Here is a 19,216-nt window from a genome sequence, read left to right as displayed (position 1 = left end):
TCATCTTCTTTAATTCTTCAGCCGATGGAATCACATGATTAGGCGACAATTTGATTTGCCCTTCCAGAAGTAGAAAATCAAATATCCTATCAGCCTTGGTAATGTCGAATGCGAACTTTTATGGCTCCTTATGCCCAAACGGACAAGACGTCGGCTTCTTTTTTTTCACCCATTCTGCTAACCCGATGACCGGCTCTTCGTCAGAGTCTGAGCTTGCTGCCTCATCAATAAACGACACCTTTTTATATCACGCTCTCTTAGGCTCAAAAGGCTTAATATCTTGGTCAGAAATCCTCTGCACCAAGTGGCTCATTCTTTCGAACTCTTGAGAAGCGTACTTGTCCCTGATATGCGGCAACAGTCCCTGGAAAGCCAAATCGGCTAGCTGCCGATCGTCTAGAACCAGACTATAGCATTTGTTCTTAACTTCTCGCAAACTCTGCACAAAGCTTTCAACCGATTCATCATTGCGTTGTTTCAATCTGACCAAATCGGTGATCTTCTTCTCATGAACTCCAGAAAATAAGTATTTGTGGAATTGCTTCTCCAGATCAGCCCAAGTAATCACTGAGTTAGGAGGTAACGATATGAATCAAGTGAACACCGATCTAGACAACATTGACGAGAACAATCGAACCCTAAACTCGTCTCTGTTAGCAGCTTCCCCACATTGAATGATAAACCTGTTGACATGCTCCATGGTTGACGTATCATCCTGTCCAGAAAACTTAGTGAAATCTGGTAACTTGTACCGATTTGGAAGTGGAATTAAATCGTATGCAGGAGGATACGGTGTCCGATAAAAGTAGGTGTTGACCTTGGGCTTTATCCCAAATTGGTCTCTCATTACTTCAGCTATCTTATCGGCCCAGTAGGCTTCGGCATCTTGCCGATGAGGCGGTTGCAGATCTAGCACCTGCTGATATGCTTCCACGTGTCTCTGAGGTGCACGATCTGCATGGAACATGGGGTTGATCATCTAACCACCAATCTGCTGACCAAAATTCATCGGCTGGATGACCAACCCTGGATTCTGAAACCCAGGTTGGATTTGGCCTTGTGGAAACCCTAGGGCCTGATGATTCGCTGAGGCATCTGTGGAAAGACTTGCTGCCCTGTCCATCCATTGTTAGCATTCATCGGCATAGGCCCTGCCGATGACTGGTAATTGGGCATCATCATTGAATTGACATACCCTGGCTGTGTCATAAACCTCTGCTGCGTCGGCATTGAATCTGCCAATGCGTTAGGCATTTGGAACGTTGGAGCTTGAGAATTCCCCGTGTAAGGTCTTTCAGTAGTAGTTGTAGTATACCGGGGACTCTGATTCATCGGCAGATTTGGAGGTGCCGATGCCATAGGAACCTTGCCTGTCAAGTTAGCCAATTGAGATGTTCCAGGAGTCTTCAACATCATCTCAGGGGGCATCCCGTAACCCCACCAATTAGGAGGAACTGATCCCGACATTGCCAATGCCAACAGATCTATGGCAAGCTTGATTTGTTCATCCAAACTTGATGGATTGGTCGTCATCGACATGGATTGCACATTAGTGAGTCCTAATGTGCTTGGAGAGGCAGTAGTTTCTGTGCCCGCAGCGGCCGTAGTAGCCGATGGAGCCATGACCACTGGTGATCCTGGCTGATGATAGGCAGGGCCCACATAATTTGGTGGCAATTGTCCTTTCTTAAAAGTTCTAGCCATAGCATTGAAAACCGTGTTGGACAGCACACCAGCTTGATTAACCAAGGCACGGTTAATAGCATTGTCAACCATGTCTTGAAGTTTACCAGGATTGGCTTCAAAAGTAATATGCCGAGGTGCCGGCAATGCTTCCTTCTGGATCACCTCGCCACTCCTGTTGATGCTGAAGGATTTCAAACATTGCTGCTTGTAGTCCTCCATGGCTTTTGCGATAGCTTGCTTTTGCTCATCTCTGAAATTGGCTTCCGTCACAGGGATGACGTTTTCCAAGTCGAACTCGGTATTCGCCATGTTGATCTTGATCTTGAATCTGTCCCACTGGGCGTGCCAAAAGATGTGTTGATGCAAAGCTAATCTGCAAACACAAAGGGCTAATACCCAATCTAAACGTTAAGGCGTGCCAGCCGATTTGACCTTACAATCGACAAATGTTGTAACTCGATCACTTTGGTCCCGACAACAGCGATGTGCCCGGGTGTCACGGCCAAGAGGTGATCACGCGGAACTTGAGAACACGTCGAGCCTAAGTCGTCGAATTCCTAAGAACTCGTAGTAAAAAGAAAATATGACGAAGTTGTCAAAAAAGTAGATACTGGAATATGAGTAAAAACTTGTGTTTGATTGATTGATAGATTGTTCATTACATTGTCCTAAGGTTTATATTTATACCCTGTCTGAAGAGCTACAACCAGACACGACTAGGACTCGAATTCCAAACTAAACGGAACCCGTACACAAAACGAATTCTAATAACTAAGGAAAACATAAAACTACCCCCTTGTAACCGACTGGGGCACCGCCACAGATCAATCGGCAATCTTCACACTCTCCTTCAGAGTCATTGGCAAACCTCCTATTGTGGCCATCGGCAAACACTGACACTGATCATCGGCACGAACACACCACCACCTCTGGACTTAGTCACATTCAATTGTCTCCTCATCGGCAACCACCTTCATCGGCAACTTTCCTGCAGACTAGTTACCGTTGCTTCATCTGCCGATCTATACTTTACTAATTCCCAGGTACGTGTCAAAAGATACATGTCCAAAAACGGTGTCAACAACGACATATAAGCAGTGTGATCCAATGTGCGTATGGCAACTGACGCCGACCCCTGAAGCTCTCTAAAATAGTATCCTCAATCTCTGAGACGATCAAATCCCATAAGTCAAATGGCGTCTTCGAGATCAGGTGAGCTACCAACCACTGCTGTATCCTGGTGAAGCCATCTTTGTAGCCTGTCCTGGGAAAGAGCGTCTCCCTCAACACAAAGTCAAGGATCCTGGCTGGGCAAGTCAAGTCGCCCACTGTCCTGCTGGAACCCTCTGCAAAGGGCTGACGAAAACAGGGAGCCACGAAGTCAACTGGTGGTAGAACACCACCGTGAGGTCGTCGAGGAGGCTCAAAGTCCCCGTAGCACAGCTGATGAATCCGAGTGGAATAGGCTCTCAATCCAAGAACCTCTCTAGCCCTCTCTGCTATCACTCTATAGTCAGTGCCTGCCATTGCGTAGTGGATGTAGCTATGGTCTGGTGAAACCCACACTGAGGCATAGAACTCTCGGACCCACTCCTCACAATAAGTGCCTGGTAAAGCAAGTAACTCTGGGAGACCAGTCAGATAGTTGAAATACTGTCTGATGTCTGCACCGACCATGTTCCCAAGTATCTCAAGGTTGAGCACTCTGTGCTCCCTGAACTGAGCCTGTGAGCGGACAAGAGCCTCATACATATCTTCCTGAACCACTGTATAGAATCTGGCACTGGCTCGCGGATCCCTTGAAGCTGGAAACCAAGTCGGAAAGGGAACAAAACGCAGCTCCTAGATCTCTCAATCGGAGACCTGGGTGTAATCCTTATGTATCCTCACTGACGCCTGACGTGGAGCTGGAGTGCGACGAGCTAGAGTGGAGCGAGTAGTGGAGGTGGACTTGCCCTGCGTACCAGTCCTAGGGATGGCCTGAGTACGAGCGCGAGTCGACCTCCTGAGGGGCTTGTCGGTCCCTCTGCCTGGGCCTCTGTCTCTGTCTCCATGTCCTCCTGAGCTGGGTCTCTAACTGTAATCCTGATACGTTGACCTGCTAGCATGATGGTGCCAGGAGGAGATCCATGAAGTGCCTCGGCCTCAAGAACTGCACGCCTTTGACGTGGCGTGAGATCGTCCCCAATCCTCAAGGCACCTGAGCGTCCACCGCTCTCTGTTGCCTCAGCTGTTGTTGCTATTGCCTCGACCGCCTCTGCTTCTCTGTCATTGGTCTTCCTCTTCTTAGTGGCCAGCTTCTTGCCTTTACCCTTCTCTGCCGCTGACAGGCGACGGGGAGGATCACCTCCACCATCACCTCCTAGAGAACCACCAGCACTGGCTGCCGGACCACTTACATTCTTGCAACGTGCCATTGCAAGAAACTATCCCTGAAACACAGCCAACAACTGACCAACTGTCACTCAAGAGGCTTGGCCTCAATCCGTACTCGCGGGCTTGGCCCCAAGTTGACTGTCGCTACCAAACTGTCACAAGAGATCAACGCGCTACAAGAGATGGAATAGATAGGGTATACATAAGCAAACATAATAGCTAGAAGTGAGAAAAACCTATAGATCGCAAGTTTAGATAAAGAACGGGCGCGAACGGCTTACGATCGGGTGACGAGATGCGTTCCGGATTACAGATCGCGATCGAGAATCACCGGAGAACACAAACCAACTCCACAAGGTGCTATAAGAAAGGAACAAATCAAGTCATCATCAAAAACAACAATTTAATCCATTCACACATATAATCAAACACCTTGAGGGCTAAGACCAAGGTACTCATCACAAACCCTAAACCTCGCGAAGACAGGCACCCGGAGTGAGGTGAGGGACGAGGGGATCCATAGGGAGAGATCTCGCACGAGGGAGAAGAAGAATCACCAGAGAAAACCTCAATCCATCGGCGGCGGCGGTGGATCGGCGAGATTCACTAGGGCTCGGGCACGGTAGGGCGGTTCGTGAGGAGAAAGAAAGAGAACTGCCCGCAAAAGCCCCTGGGCGCGGATTATATGCGCCGACTGTGGGGTCACCACCGGACTAAAACACAGAGAGTGTTTTAATTCGGCCGAGCACCAGATGATGGCCACCGGACGCTGGCCTTAGCATCCGATGCCCTTGGGCACGCCTGGCTGAACACCAGACGCAACTCACCAGACGCTGCAGGGACACTATTCCTGTGTCCGGTGAGTGCTGTCCAGCAGACTCACCACACCGGATGCACCGAAGCAGCGTCCGGTGCAGCGCCCGGTGCACGTCTGAGCAATTTTTCAACTTAGATCTTCGCCCAAGTTTCACCCAACCAAGTTCCTACTTCAAGAAGATCCAAATAAACATCAAGTGGAACTGGTATGAATGACCTCTCTCAAACACTCAAATTTTCACAAATATTTAGCCTTAGGCTTAGTAGTTTTTATGAAAATAGTCATGTGAAAGCACCGAGGAGCATCGTATGGCCATAAAGCTAGGGGTTTAAATCATAATGAGCTTTGAATGCTCCCCCTATCTATGGATGAACATAGCGGATGCTCAAAGCATAACCAAAAAGAAACAGTCAACTAACAAGCATGCACATGATATGAGGTGAAATGCAATACTTGAAAGTAAACTAAAGCTTGTCAAGTTTGATCCAAGGTTAAGCTTTTTCACACACACAAGGGGGTTATCTTAACCATGTTAGACAAGCCCTACACACAATTCTTTTTGTATTTTAGTTTTGGTATGCATGTTATGCAAACCAAAAGCTATTTATAAGTTTCAACACACAACTTCATTTTTTAGTGAAGTTAGAGAGATCAAGCACATTAAATTCATTTCTCAAAATACAAAACCTAGCTTCATCTAATGGTTTTGTGAAGATATCCGCCAATTGATTTTCCATTCCCACATTCTCTAGAGATATGTCACCTTTAGCAACATGATCCCTAAGGAAGTGGTGGCAGATGTCAATGTGTTTTGTGCGGGTGTGTTGAACCGGGTTGTTAGCAAGTTTTACGGCACTTTCATTGTCACACAACAAAGGTACTTTGTCTAGTACTACTTCATAGTCTAGCAAAGTTTGTTTCATTTAGAGTATTTGTGCACAACAAGCACCGGCAGCAATGTATTCCGCCTGGGCCGTTGACAAGGCAACACTATTTTGTTTCTTTGACACCCAAGAGACAAGTGATCTACCTAGGAAATGGCACCCTCCGGATGTGCTTTTTCAATCAATCCGACACCCAGCATAATCCGAATCGGAATAGCCTACAAGTTGGAATATTTCACCTTTGGGATACCACAAGCCTAGGCAAGGTGTGCATTTTAGGTACCTAAGAATTCTCTTGACGGCAATCAAGTGAGATTCCATAGGCATTGCTTGATATCTTGCACACATACACACACTAAACATGATATCGGGCCTAGATGTGGTGAGGTAGAGTAGACTTCCTATCATGGAACGATAGAGAGTCTTGTCAATTGGGTTACCTCCCTCATCCAAGTCGAGATGCCCATTGATGCCATGGGAGTCTTGATTCGATTGCAATCCATCATCTTGAATCTCTTAAGAAGATCTTGTGTGTACTTTCCTTGAGAGATGAAGACCCCTTCCTTCATTTGCTTGACTTGAAATCCTATGAAGAAGGATAGTTCGCCAATCATGGACATCTCAAACTCCTTGGACATCAAATCACCAAATTCCTTGCAAAAATCTTCATTAGTAGAGCCAAAAATAATATCATCAACATAAACTTGGCAAATGAAGATTTCCCCATTCATTTTATTGGTGAAGAGTGTTGTGTCAACTTTCCCAATCTTGAAGCCCTTCTCAATGAGGAAGTCCCTAAGCCTCTCATACCAAGCTATAGGAGCTTGCTTGAGACCATAGAGAGCCTTGGACAACCGGTAGACATGTTTGACTTGTTGCGCACCACTTTGCCTTGATCATCCTTCTTGTTTCGAAACACCCACTTTGTTCCAATCACTCTTGCATCTTTGGGTTGCTCTTCAAGTGTCCACACTTGGTTGCGAGAGAAGTTGTTCAACTCCTCTTGCATGGCCATGATCCAATCCGCATCACCAAGAGCTTCCTCTATAGTTTTGGGTTCATTTTCAAGAGACACAAAAGTGTGATGTTCAGTAAATAAAGCATGTCTAGAGCGTGTAGTTACACCACGTGATGGACTCCCGATGATGAGATCTTGAGAGTGATCTTGGTGGAGATGTGATGATCTTCTTGGCGCCACTTGAGGGGTTGCATGGGGAGCATTAATATCTTGTGCTTGTGCCACAGCTTGCTCTTGAGTGACTTGGGTGTCTTCATGAGCATCTCTCATGTCCTTGTCTTCATCTTGTGGTACACGTGAGGTGGATGGTGGCTCATTGATTTGCACATCATCATCTTCTTTTGGCTTGATGTCTCCCACCAGCATGTTCTTCATGGCATCCCTCAATGGTTCACTACCTACATCATCAAGATTATCATTTGCTCTGTCGAGGATATCAGTAAGGGGTACCCCAACTGATGTACATGACGTGATTGCCCGTACGCAAGTCGAGCCCTCTAACTCGATGCTCTACCCAGTCACGCGTACGGTCATCGACGACCGCAGCCTCGAAGACGGAAAGGGCGTCGAGCGAATCGATCAGGACTCGAGCGCCGGCTACCGTCGAATACGGAAATAGGCTCGAGCGAATCGGAAGGCGTTGAGCGCAAAGGACGCCGCACGCCGCCTGACGCGGGCATGGGAACCAGGACATTCAATGCGCCTGTCGTGTTCTCACCTAACACACTAGTCACGGGAAGCGTGATAGGGAACAGGCACCCGTCCCGTCGTTCTTTTTGCAGCCTTCCCCACCGAATAAGCCAGAGCATGGCAGATCGCAGGAAGCGGGTCAGAACGTCCAATCAAGATCCCCCTCGAGACGCCCAAGGTCAACGCTCTGGCTAGCAAGACGTTGCATGGCACCAGACCCTCGAGTAGGCACACTTCCTTCCTGGAGAAGGGTTGGACGTCGAGCGACAGCGCCTCAACCACTCCAACGCAAACTCTACCACGACGTACAATTGTACAGCAGATAAACCAACCCGGGACGGTGCGCAGAGCGGGATACCAGGGCATGCGTAATCATCATCAAGCTACAAAGACGGGACGGCTCGAGGCCACGCCGGTACGGAGGCCTCGAGTAGGTCAGCGCGCCATACCTCTATCGACCCCTACTCTGACGCCTATACATGTACCCTAGGTCTCTCCTTGGAACTATAAAAGGGGAGGCCCGGGAGCGGATACAGGACAATGCGAGACAACACTCACACATAGTAGAGCTTCGATACTCCATCCCAGTTCATACACGCTTATATTCACCCCTGTACAAGCACTTAGGTGCAAGATAATACAAACTCTCCTCCCCTCCTGGACGTAGGGCCTCTTGCCCAAACCAGGATAAATCTTTGTGTCTTTTTGCATCACCATCTGAAAAAGGGAGCACGCATACAAATTTACTCGCTGGTGTGACCCCCCGGGGGCAAAACACCAACAGTTGGCGCGCCAGGTAGGTGTCCTGCGTGTTTTTTCGCCGATTTCCCATTCCTTTCCAGATGGCCACTATCACTTCGCCGATTCCGCGCTCCACAGTGATTTGGTTTGGGAGTCTCGAGTTCATGTCTACTGTCTCCGGCTATGACATGATCTTGCTCTCGATCAAAGGATCGGGAGGAGCATGCGTTGCGCCAGCACGGTTGATGGCCCCGAGACGTCCTCGCCATCACGCCTCCCCGCCCAAGAAGAGGCGTGGACAGCACCACCGTCGCCCTTCTGCCTCGTCACGACCGACAATTCTTGCCATGCAGGAGGTGACACAGGAGCCGATAGCACCGCGCGCCGGAACCGTGGGCATGACGGCTCAGCGCCACGAGGATCACACGACGACAAGAGGTGACGCGCCCCGCGCGCTCTCCCCCACCCCTAGGTTACTTCCACATGGGCTGTTCGCCCCAAGAAGAGCGTTGCCATTCGGCCTGGACAATGCCACGGCGTCGCTCACTAGGACGATATGTCCTAACGCCCAGACGTACGTGGAGAGACCAATGGTCCTCCCATGCGACCATGGAGTGCAGCGACAGACGTCCGAGCTGCCAAGCTTCTCGGTGGTATGAGGCCTCCGCCGCCTAGGCCCTGGGCGGTACACGATTACCTCCCTCAGGCAGCAACTGCTGGAAGAAGGACGTGGGTGCTTCTACGCCGCCGAGCCGGACTCCAGCTCTGAGTCCTATAGCTACGACCCAACTAGGGAATGCTTCCATGTCGACGGGGCGGTGGAAACCACTGACGAGACACAAGATGCTGTTGCTGGCGGTCGAGCCCCTGCAGCAAGGGAAGACCCTAGGACACCTGGGAACGACGGACAGGTCGACCCACCTTCACAAGAAGACAGAGCCGCGCAACTTGCGCAGCTACGGGAGGTCAAGACCAAGCTTGATGAGGATCGAGAGCGCCTTGTTCTGCTTGAGCAGATCCTCGAGCAGGACCTGCCTTACCCGCCTGGCAGAAGTGTCCGTAGACGGGCTCGAGAGGTGCACCAGAAGATCGTCGTAGACGGAGAGCCTGAGCAGCCTGTCAGCCGTTTCCCTCGAGCGGGCCAGAACGTCGTAGCGGCGACAATGCTACTGCGTAATATGCCCGAACCGTCAAACTCCCAAGCATGATGTATCCGAGACGAGGTGCAGACTCTGCTCCAGGTGGCGGCAGTTCAGCAAGCAGAGAGCTCGGCCTCCCGACGTCGAGGGGCGGCTACAGAAAAGCGTGATGAGCCAGCCCAAAACGAAAAGGAGGTATCAGTCCATCAGCAGCCGCCCCCTCGAGGGAAAAAGACCACGCTCGTCCTCCCCGTCGACAACCAACGACGACACGACGCACGACCCGACATCGACGAGAATCGTCGCCGCCGGTATGGGGACGCGGAAGAACGCGGTTACAGCGCCCATCGCGGCGGGAGGTACGACAGCGATGAGGACCGGATGGCCCCAGAGCCACCAGGCCTGCGGGTGTTCAGCAGGGCAATCCGCAGCATGCCACTGCCTAGCCCGTTCCGACCCCCGACCAGCATTGCAAAGTACAACGGCGAGACCAAGCCAGAGCGGTGGCTGGCAGATTTCAGGTTGGCATGTCAGCTAGGAGGCGCTCGAGGGGACGATCGAGCCATCATCAGACAGCTGCCGCTCTTCCTCTCCGACACCGCCTGCAGATGGCTCGAGGAGCTCCCGACTAACCAGATCCACGATTGGGTCGATTTGGTCAGGGTGTTTGAGGGTAACTTCAAAGGAACCTACATACGACCCGGCAACTCGTGGGACCTCAGCAAGTGCAAGCAGAAGTCAGGAGAAACACTTCGAGAGTACGCTCGACGCTTCTCGAAGCAATGCACCGAGCTGCCGCACATCCCCGACCACGACGTCATCCTAACCTTTGTCTCTGGTACCACCAGTCGAGACTTGGTGCGGGAATTAGGCCGAAATCGCCCTCAGACCGTCGACGAGCTAATGGACGTAGTGGCAAACTACGCTGCAGGGGAAGAAGCGGTCGGCGCCTTCTTCAGGTATGAAGGAAGGAAAGGCAAGCCACCCGCCGATGATGATGAGGGCCCCAGTCGAGGACCCAAGAAGAACAAAAAGAAGACGAAGGCCCGACCATTCCAGTGGGAGGGCCTCGACGACGATCTCGTCGCCGCCATGGAGCACAAACGGCCTCGAGGGCCCCTAGAAGGGGCTATCTTCGACAAGATGTTAAAGGAGCCATGCCCTTACCACAAGGGAGGGGCAAACCACAAGCTGGAAATTCGAGGGAGGGGAAAACACCGACATGTTTGCATGGAGTCCCTCGGACATGCCGGGCATACCGAGGGAAGTCGACGAGCACTCCTTGGAAATTCGAGCCGGTTCCAAGCCAGTGAAACAACGGTTGCGCCGATTCGACGAGGAAAAGCGCAAGATCATTGGTGAGGAGATCCACAAGCTTTTGACAGCCGGATTCATCAAGGAGGTTCACCATCCCGATTGGTTAGCAAACCCTGTACTAGTTAAGAAAAAGAATGGAAAATGAGGATGTGTGTCGATTATGCAAGTTTAAATAAAGCATGTCCGAAAGTTCCTTTTTCATTACCACGTATTGATCAAATTGTTGATTCTACTACGAGATGTGAAACCCTTTCTTTCCTTGATGCATATTCTGGTTACCATCAAATAAAAATGAAAGAGTCCAACCAGCTCGTGACATCTTTCATCACACCTTTTGGGATGTATTGCTATGTAACCATGTCGTTCGGGCTTCGAAACGCAGGAGCCACATATCAGCGCTGCATGCTCCATGTGTTTGGCAAGCACATAGGGTTGACGGTCGAGGCCTATGTCAACGACATCATCATCAAGTCAAAGCAATGGGGAGACCTAATCCACGACCTCGAGATTGCTTTCAACTGCTTACGCGCCAACCAGATGAAGCTCAACCCCGAGAAGTGCGTTATCGGCGTACCTCGAGGCATGCTCCTGGGCTACATCGTTTCCCAGCGCAGCATTTAGGCCAACCCCGAGAAAGTCTCGGCCATCACAAGAATGGGGCCAATCCAAGACGTCAACGGCGTGCAGAGAGTCACGGGATGCTTAGCGGCGCTGAGTCGTTTTATCTCGAGGTTGGGAGAAAAGGCGTTGCCACTGTATCGACTTCTGAAGAAAGTCGAGCGTTTCTCTTGGACCCCAGAAGCCGAGGAAGCCCTCAATAACTTGAAGAAAACGCTAACCTCTGCACCAGTCTTAGTCCCGCCTCAACCCGCAAAACCTCTGCTTCTATACGTCGCCTCGATGACCCAGGTCGTCAGTGAAACGGTAGTGGTCGAGAGGCAGGAGGAGGGGTATGCGCTGCCAGTCCAGAGGCCGGTCTATTTCATCAGCGAGGTGCTCTCAAAAACCAAGGCGCGTTACCCACAAATCCAGAAGCTAATCTACGCCGTAATCCTCGCCCGACGCAAACTACAGCACTACTTCCTCGGCCACCCTATCACGGTGGTCTCGTCTTTCCCCTTGGGTGAGATCATCCAAATTCGGGAGGCCACGAGAAGAATCGCCAAGTGGTCGGTCGAGCTCATGTGTGAGACCCTCACTTATGCGCCACGTAAGGCTATCAAGTCACAAGCCCTAGTGGATTTCATCGCGGAATGGATAGACTCCCAGCTCCAAATGGCTCAGGTTCAGTCAGAGCTGTGGATGATGTATTTCGATGGGTCTCTCATGAAGACGGGAGCTGGGGTAGGCCTGCTATTCATCTCGCCCCTAGGCGTTCATATGAGGTATGTCATCAGGATTCATTTTGCCGCATCCAACAACGTCACGGAGTACGAGGCCCGTGTCAATGGTCTGAAGATCGCCATCGAGCTAGGAGTCCGACGCCTCGACGTTCGAGGCGACTCCCAGTTCGTCATCGACCAAGTGATGAAGACCTCGAGCTGCCACGACCCGAAAATGGAGGCGTACTGCAAGGAGGTCCATCGACTCGAGGACAAGTTCCATGGCCTCGAGCTCGTCCACATCGCCCGACGCTACAACGAGGCGGCCGACAAATTCGCTAAGATTGCGTCAACTCGAGGCACGGTCCCACCTGACGCGTTCTCAAGAGATCTACACGAGCCATCTGTCGACTTGGGCTCGGGGGCTGGTGTCGAAACCGCTCCTACCCAGCAAACCGATACCATCGAAGCGCTACTAATGGCAGCCGATGTAATGGAGGTGGAACAACGGCCCAGTCGACCATTTGACTGGCGCACACCACTCGACTGCCTAATCCGCTGCGAGCTACCAGAAGATCGATCCGAGGCCCGCCGTATCGCTCGACGGGCCAAGTCATATGTAATCTATGGCGAGGGCAATGAGCTATATCGACGAAGTCCAACAGGGATCTTGCAGCGTTGCATCACCATAGAAGAAGGCCGAAAACTCCTCGAGGATCTACACTCGGGGGCTTGTGGCCACCATGCCGCTCCACGGACCCTCGTAGGGAACACCTTCCGACAAGGCTTCTACTGGCCAACGGCCGTAGCAGATGCCATCGAGCCCATGCGCTCGTGCCATGGGTGCCAATTCTACGCCAAACAGACACATCTGCCCGCCCACGCTCTCTAGATGATCCCCATCACGTGGCCGTTCGCGGTTTGGGGGCTCGACTTAATAGGACCCCTACAGAAGGCAAAAGGGGGTACACACATTTGTTGGTGGCCATCGACAAATTCTCCAAATGGATCGAGGCTCGACCCATCACCAACATCTGCTCCGAGCAGGCCGTCCTTTTCTTCACTGACATCATCCACCGGTTCGGGATTCCCAACGTCATCATCACCGACAACGGCACTCAGTTCACCGGCAAAAAGTTCTTGGACTTCTGCGATCGGCATCACATCCGTGTGAACTGGTCTGCAGTGGCCCACCCTCGAACTAACGGCCAGGTCGAGCGTGCCAACGGCATGATTTTGCAGGGGCTCAAACCAAGGATCTACAACCGCTTGAAGAAATTCAGCAAGAAATGGATCGAGGAGCTTTCTTCGGTCCTATGGAGCTTGAGAACGACGCCAAGCAGGGCCACAAAATACACCCCATTCCTTATGGTCTATGGCTCTGAGGCTGTGCTCCCGACGGACCTCGAGTATGGGTCCCCTCGACTCAAAGCATACAACAAGCAATCAAATAAAGAAACTCGAGAGAATGCGGTTGACCAACTCGAGGAAGCTCGAGACATGGCCCTCCTCAACTCCGCCAGATACCAGCAGAAGCTTCGACACTACCACGACAAGCACGTGCGCAAGAGAGATCAGAACGTGGGCGACCTCGTCCTACGGCAGTGGCAAAGCAATCAAGGATGCCACAAGCTGACTCCACCTTGGGAGGGCCCATACGTAGTGGCTGAGGTCTTGAAGCCGGGGACATACAAGCTAGCGGACGAAAAAGGGGTGATCTTCACCAACGCGTGGAACATCGAACAGCTACGTCGATTCTACCCCTATAATTTCAAAGCTTTATGTTCCAATGTACATTTTGTACCAAGGCCTTCTGAATGAACGCATGAATGAAAAAGATCTTTCCCTCAAGTAATTTACCTCTTTTTCGCTGGTCGAAATTTCAACATTAGAAGGGAGTACCAACTATGACCCATCATAGTCGATAGCCCCTCGGGGGCTAGCAGGGGGGTTTCCTCCACAAATGTCGAAAAAACCAGAAAATTCTCTCGTTCTTATCAGTAAATCTCACGCGGTTGAGTAGTGGAGGCACCTCGAGCCCCTTAAGGGCCAAGGAACGACGAGCCTGAGGACTCCTATGCCTCCGGGCTACGGTACCTCTACTCGCTTCCTCACCCTCGAGGTAATCGAGATCGCCTTAACAAAAGACCAAATGGGAATTGTAGACATATTCTCAAAAAGAAACAAAGGTACCTCGAGCGGAAAGACAGATAAACAATCACAGAAATCTTACAACCACTTAAAGACACAAGTATTACTTAAGACAGAATAGCAAAGTACTATAGAAGGGGCCTCAGCACCTAGCGTAGGCTCGCAGGCCTTAGTCCGTGTCTCGGCCCTCACCATCCTCGCTCGTGCCTGAGCTAGTCTCAGGGGGAAGTACTTCTGGCTCAAACAACTTGGCCAACCTCTCCCTAGGGACCTCTGCGTCGTCGATTAAGACGTGGAGCCTCTCCTCGTTCTCCACGTCAGTCTTGGAGATGTCGGTGACAAAGCCATGGGACACCACCTCCATGTCGTAAGAAAAGCCTGAGCAGACTACCGCCATCGCTCGCTTCACCCCGACATGGAGAGCATCCCGCACTCGATCCCTCAGCGTTGCGCCTAGGTAGCACAGCTGATCGACCAGTGCGTCGCCTCGAGCCTCCTCCCTCGACTCGTTGACAGGCTCGAGCTCCCAGGAGGCCGAGTGGTCGCTTATCACGGTCCGTAGCCGACCATTCAAAGCAACCTCCCCCTCGAGCTGAGCTTTGGTGGAACGGGCCTCAACTTGGGCGGCCAGCAGCTCATCTTTGAGCCCTGCAAGGACCAACATGAAGGGATTAGATAACACTAAGCACACCTCAGAAAAGAAACTCGATAATAGAAACATACCGTGGATGCTCTCCTCCAGAGCCGTGACTCGCCAACCAAGTTGGTGCTGGCCCTCTCGACCTCCCCGTTGGTGCGCGCCAGCTCGGTGTTGGCGACACGCAGATCCTCGATCACCTTGCCGGCTTGCGCGATGGCCCCATCTTTTTCTAGCAGCGCTCTCTTCAGTCGATCGACGTCGTCAGAAAGACTGCGGGATCGAGCCCGCTCCAACTCAAGATCTTCGAGGGCCTTCTTCTTGGCCTCCTCCGCGGCGCTCCTGGCGATCTCGCCATTCACACACTCTACCTTCATCCTCTGGAAGGATTCTCGGGTGGAGGCGAGTTCAGTCTGGAGGAGGCCCTTCTCCTTGTCTAGGTCAGCAGCCGCATTCTTGTAGGTCAGGGCCTCGCCCCGGGCCTTGGACGCAACTTCCTCGACCGTCATAGCCCACTCCCTCAGCAGCTCAGCCTCTTCCACCGCCTTCCTTGAGGCCACTCGAGCCTCAACCAGAGCAGCCTCCCTCTCCTTCTTCTCCTCCTCAAGCGCCAAGAGCTCCTTATAGGCCTTGAGGTGCTTCTCCTGCGACTCCAGGAGTTTGTCCTTAAGGATGGGTAGTCGCTCCCAGCCGCCTCTCGTTGCGTGAATGAAGCTCGACTTGATGCGGGAGGTCTCTTTCAGATCCTACAAGCCAGCGATTGAGTAGTTAGAACACAAAACCCAACGTTCTATAAAGATTAAAGGACTGGGAAATACTTATAAAGTAGGCTGGTCCGAGCCCGTTGTTAACTACGTCAGACAGGAGCCCCACCGTGTGCTTCATCTAGAGGCAGAGCTCCTCGACATGCTCCCACTTCTCGGCCTCCTTCCGATCATCTAGAAAGATATTGGGCTCAGACGGATCCGTGGAAGCCCGGATGCGGATCCGGTCAGGGCACCAATTCTCCATCTCCAGGTCGGCCCGCCCCTTGACGCCTCGGATGAGCTCCTCGACGGTCTCGAGTGACCCCCCGTGGCGCAGGAACAAGTCGACGAGGGAGGGGAACCGCCCGTCGTCGTCCACCGTCTTCCAGGTCCCAGTCTCGCTGCCTCCACCACCGCTCGACGTTCCAGCCTCGTCCTCCTCAGCGGGAATGCGGTCCTCCCACGACCGACGCTCCCGGAGGAATCCCAGAGCGATTCCGTCCATGCCGTAGATCGTCCTCCTGATCTCGGACTCGGGGTCGACGGGGGTACGCATCATGCAGGCGAGCGCCACCACGCCGTCTGCCTGCCCCGACTCTGCTGGGATCGAGGTAGGCGCCCCTGGACGGAGCCACGCCGGGGTCAGAGGACCGTAAACTGGAAGTCCCTCCTCCTGGTTCCCGGGCTCTTGCGGTGCCGGTGGTACCGGTTGGGGCGGACTATGAGGAGGAGCCTCGAGCAGTTCCACCAACTCCTGGCCCCTCTGCTACTGCTGCTCCTAGGGCTCCTGCGGCCCCTGGCGACGGTCCTGCTCCAGCAGCTCCTCGAGCTGGGGACCTGCTGATGGCTGCCCCTCCTCTCCTCCTTTCAGCTGCAGCTGCTGTTCCTCCTGCGGCTGTTGCCGCGTCTTCTGCTCACGCTCTTTTTCCTCTTTCTTCCTCTGCTCTTCAACAGAGTGGAGCCCGACGGGCCAAGGTGTCCGCCTCGCGGTGGGAGAGGCCTCGATCTCCTCGTCCATAGGGCGGGCGTCCCTCGAAGACCCATCGCCGCCAGACCCGTCACTTATAGTGATAGGATCTACCTCAACCCCCGACCGGGGAGGCTCGGGGGCTCCCTCCTGCCCTTGGGGGCGAGGCGCCTCGACCCGCTTTGGCGACGATGGGGCAGACTTACCTGCCAGGGGACGGGGCGGGGCGCTCTCAGCACCGGTCGGCGGTCGAGGATCGGAGGAGCCTATAAGACACACAAAAGCAAAGGTTAGTCATCACAAGAATGACATAACTCCCATAACGAAGGGAATAATCCACTAACCCAAATCCTTGGAAGCCGCTCCCACCTTGAGCCTCTTAGCCATCGAGGGCTGAGCCTGCTCGAGCGTCCGCTTCAACCTGAAGAAAGAAGACCGTTACGCGAAAAAACACAAAGAAATAGGAGGATGAGAATCACAGCGTCGAAGACCTTACCCCACAGGGAGAACGGCCCGCCTGCGGGTGCCTCGACCGGCAGGCCTCGAACCACCCCGCGTCGAGGCTCCAGGCCCGTCACGAGCGGGCGTAGGCCTTGGTTCAGCATCTCCCACCTGGCGAGCGCCAGGGCTAGCGCTCCTGTGGCCGGTTTCCCCTTTCCGAAGGCCGCGGCGCGGACACGGGTCAACGGCCCCGTCGCCTGGGGCTTAGCCCGGCCGCCCGCCTTTGGCGCAGGGGGAGGTTGGGGGTGCGGGACGGCCCGACTTTGCGCAGGCGCGGGAGGGGTGCCAGCACGGGAGCAGTGAGACCCGCTTGGCCCCTCTTTTGGTGCTCCCGTCCGTGGGGTGTCGACATCGCCTCGAGGCGGACCCTCGAGGATCTGGTCGAGGCGAGACGCCATCCCCTCGGAATCGTCGCTGTCGTCGTCGCCGTCGCCGCTGTCGTCCTCACTAGGGGATTCTTCTTTAGGCTCCCCCATTTGCCTGGACTTTGCTCGACGCGCGTCTAACGCTTGGCGGTCGAGATTTTTCGTCTTCTCTTTCTTCTTTTCTGAGTCCTTTGTGGACTTCTGCTTCTCAGCGGACTGGCGCCGCTTGTTGCGGTCGACCTCGTCCTCCTTTACTGGAGGCCTCGAGGACCGAACGTCGATCGGCCCCTGTGAGAGCAGAGACAAGCTTAAAGAGGGATCGAAGGGAATCTAGAATCGAAGCCATATGCAAGAAAAGAACTTACCAGATCGATTGATCCCACATCAGCCCTCATAGGGAAGCCATTGACGTGCTCTGGCTGGAAGTCACCGGCAACGGCCGCCCTGACCCGGGCCGCGACCTCATCGTCCGCCGGAGCCTCGATGGACATCCGGCACGCCTCAAGGTCCCGAGACGAAACAAAGGGACCCATCTCATCCATTCTCAGCAGCCGAGACATCAGCTGGAGAACCCTCCGATGATGGACGGCCGAGAGGACGAGAGCGGCGGTCAGGCCTTCCACGTGTAATTTCTTCAAGGCGTCGAGGAGGGGGTCGAGCCGCGACTGGTGAACTTGGACGACGCCGTACGTCCAGTTCTCCGGTCGCTCTGTGATCAGGCGGCCGGTGTAGGTAGGAAGGAGACCATCGTCGTTCCTCAGGTAGAACCACTGGGAGTCCCATCCGGCGTGGTTCGATGACAATCCCACCGGGATGTACTCGCGTGGCCTCTCCATCTTCCCCGTCTTCAGCACCAGGTTGAGGCACCCGGCCCGCACGGGTTTCCTCATGCCTGTGGTCCCAGTGGGGGCATTGAAGAGCTCGCCCGTGTAGAGGTGGAGCCATAGGTTCCAGTGGGGCATCATCCCCAAATAGCCCTCACACACCGCGGCAAAGACTGCCGCGACGGTGATGGCATTTGGGGAGAAATGCTGGAGTTCCACCCCGTAATGGTGGCAGAGCGCCCGCATGAAGTGACTCGAAGGAGCGCCCAGGCCATGGCGGTGGAATTTGGCGAAGGAGACCACATAGCCAGTGGGCGGCCTGGGGTCCCGGTGGTCCGCTGCCGGCGCAATCCACTCCGGCTGCGACGATGAAGTGCGGGGGCGCAGAAGCCCCTCCCTCTCGAGCTCCAACAGCCGGCGCTCCGTCATCGATGATGGGCACCAGTCGTCGGTGGCGACGAGTCTCACAGACATCTTTGGGTGGAAGGAAAGCGGATTCGCTCCTACTCGAGGGCACGCGCGCGCGTGAGATGGCAAGGGAGCTAAGGCAAGAATGGAGGCAGAAGGCGGAAGGGAGAACGGCGGCAAGGCCACAAGATATTTAAAGACGGCAACCACCAATGGACAGATCCAATAAATATGGTAACTCCCCCCATAAATGGGCCGCCTAACGGTCTTTTTCCTCTCACTGACGAGACGCTACGAATTCTGCGCCGATACAGTGTCGCAACGGCTCCCGCGTGTAAAGACGCGCCCAACGGGCAAAAAGGTGAACCGCCACGGCCTCTTCCCTCCCTAGTAAGCCAAGGTACGTGCCCAATAAAGCCTCGAGAGGTCGTAGGCTGACCCACCGAAAGGGTTCGACAGCCAATCTCGAGCACCAGAGTCAGGGATGCCCGGCGAGTATTCGAAAATCGAGGCCCGCCTCGAGAACTCGCTGGGGATGTCCAAGGTAGGGTCGAGACAGTTGAGAGGAATCCCCACAACGGGAGGCGTCGAGCCACTGGACTCTATCGAACGAGACCAGCATCCCCG

General features: G+C 53.5%; 1 protein-coding gene across 1 annotated transcript; it reads right to left on the bottom strand.

Moving 5' to 3' along the window:
• LOC110431141 (hepatoma-derived growth factor-related protein 2-like) lies at positions 16,303-18,655 on the bottom strand. Its single transcript, XM_021449850.1, has 4 exons — positions 18,482-18,655; positions 17,500-17,645; positions 16,836-16,912; positions 16,303-16,757 (listed from the first exon to the last, which is right to left on the bottom strand). The coding sequence occupies exons 1-4, from the start codon at positions 18,653-18,655 to the stop codon at positions 16,303-16,305; spliced, it is 852 nt and encodes a 283-aa protein (XP_021305525.1).

The sequence above is a fragment of the Sorghum bicolor genome, chromosome 10, assembly GCF_000003195.3.
Source record: "Sorghum bicolor cultivar BTx623 chromosome 10, Sorghum_bicolor_NCBIv3, whole genome shotgun sequence".
NCBI lineage: Eukaryota > Viridiplantae > Streptophyta > Magnoliopsida > Poales > Poaceae > Sorghum > Sorghum bicolor.
This window is presented reverse-complemented; position numbering and strand designations above follow the sequence as displayed.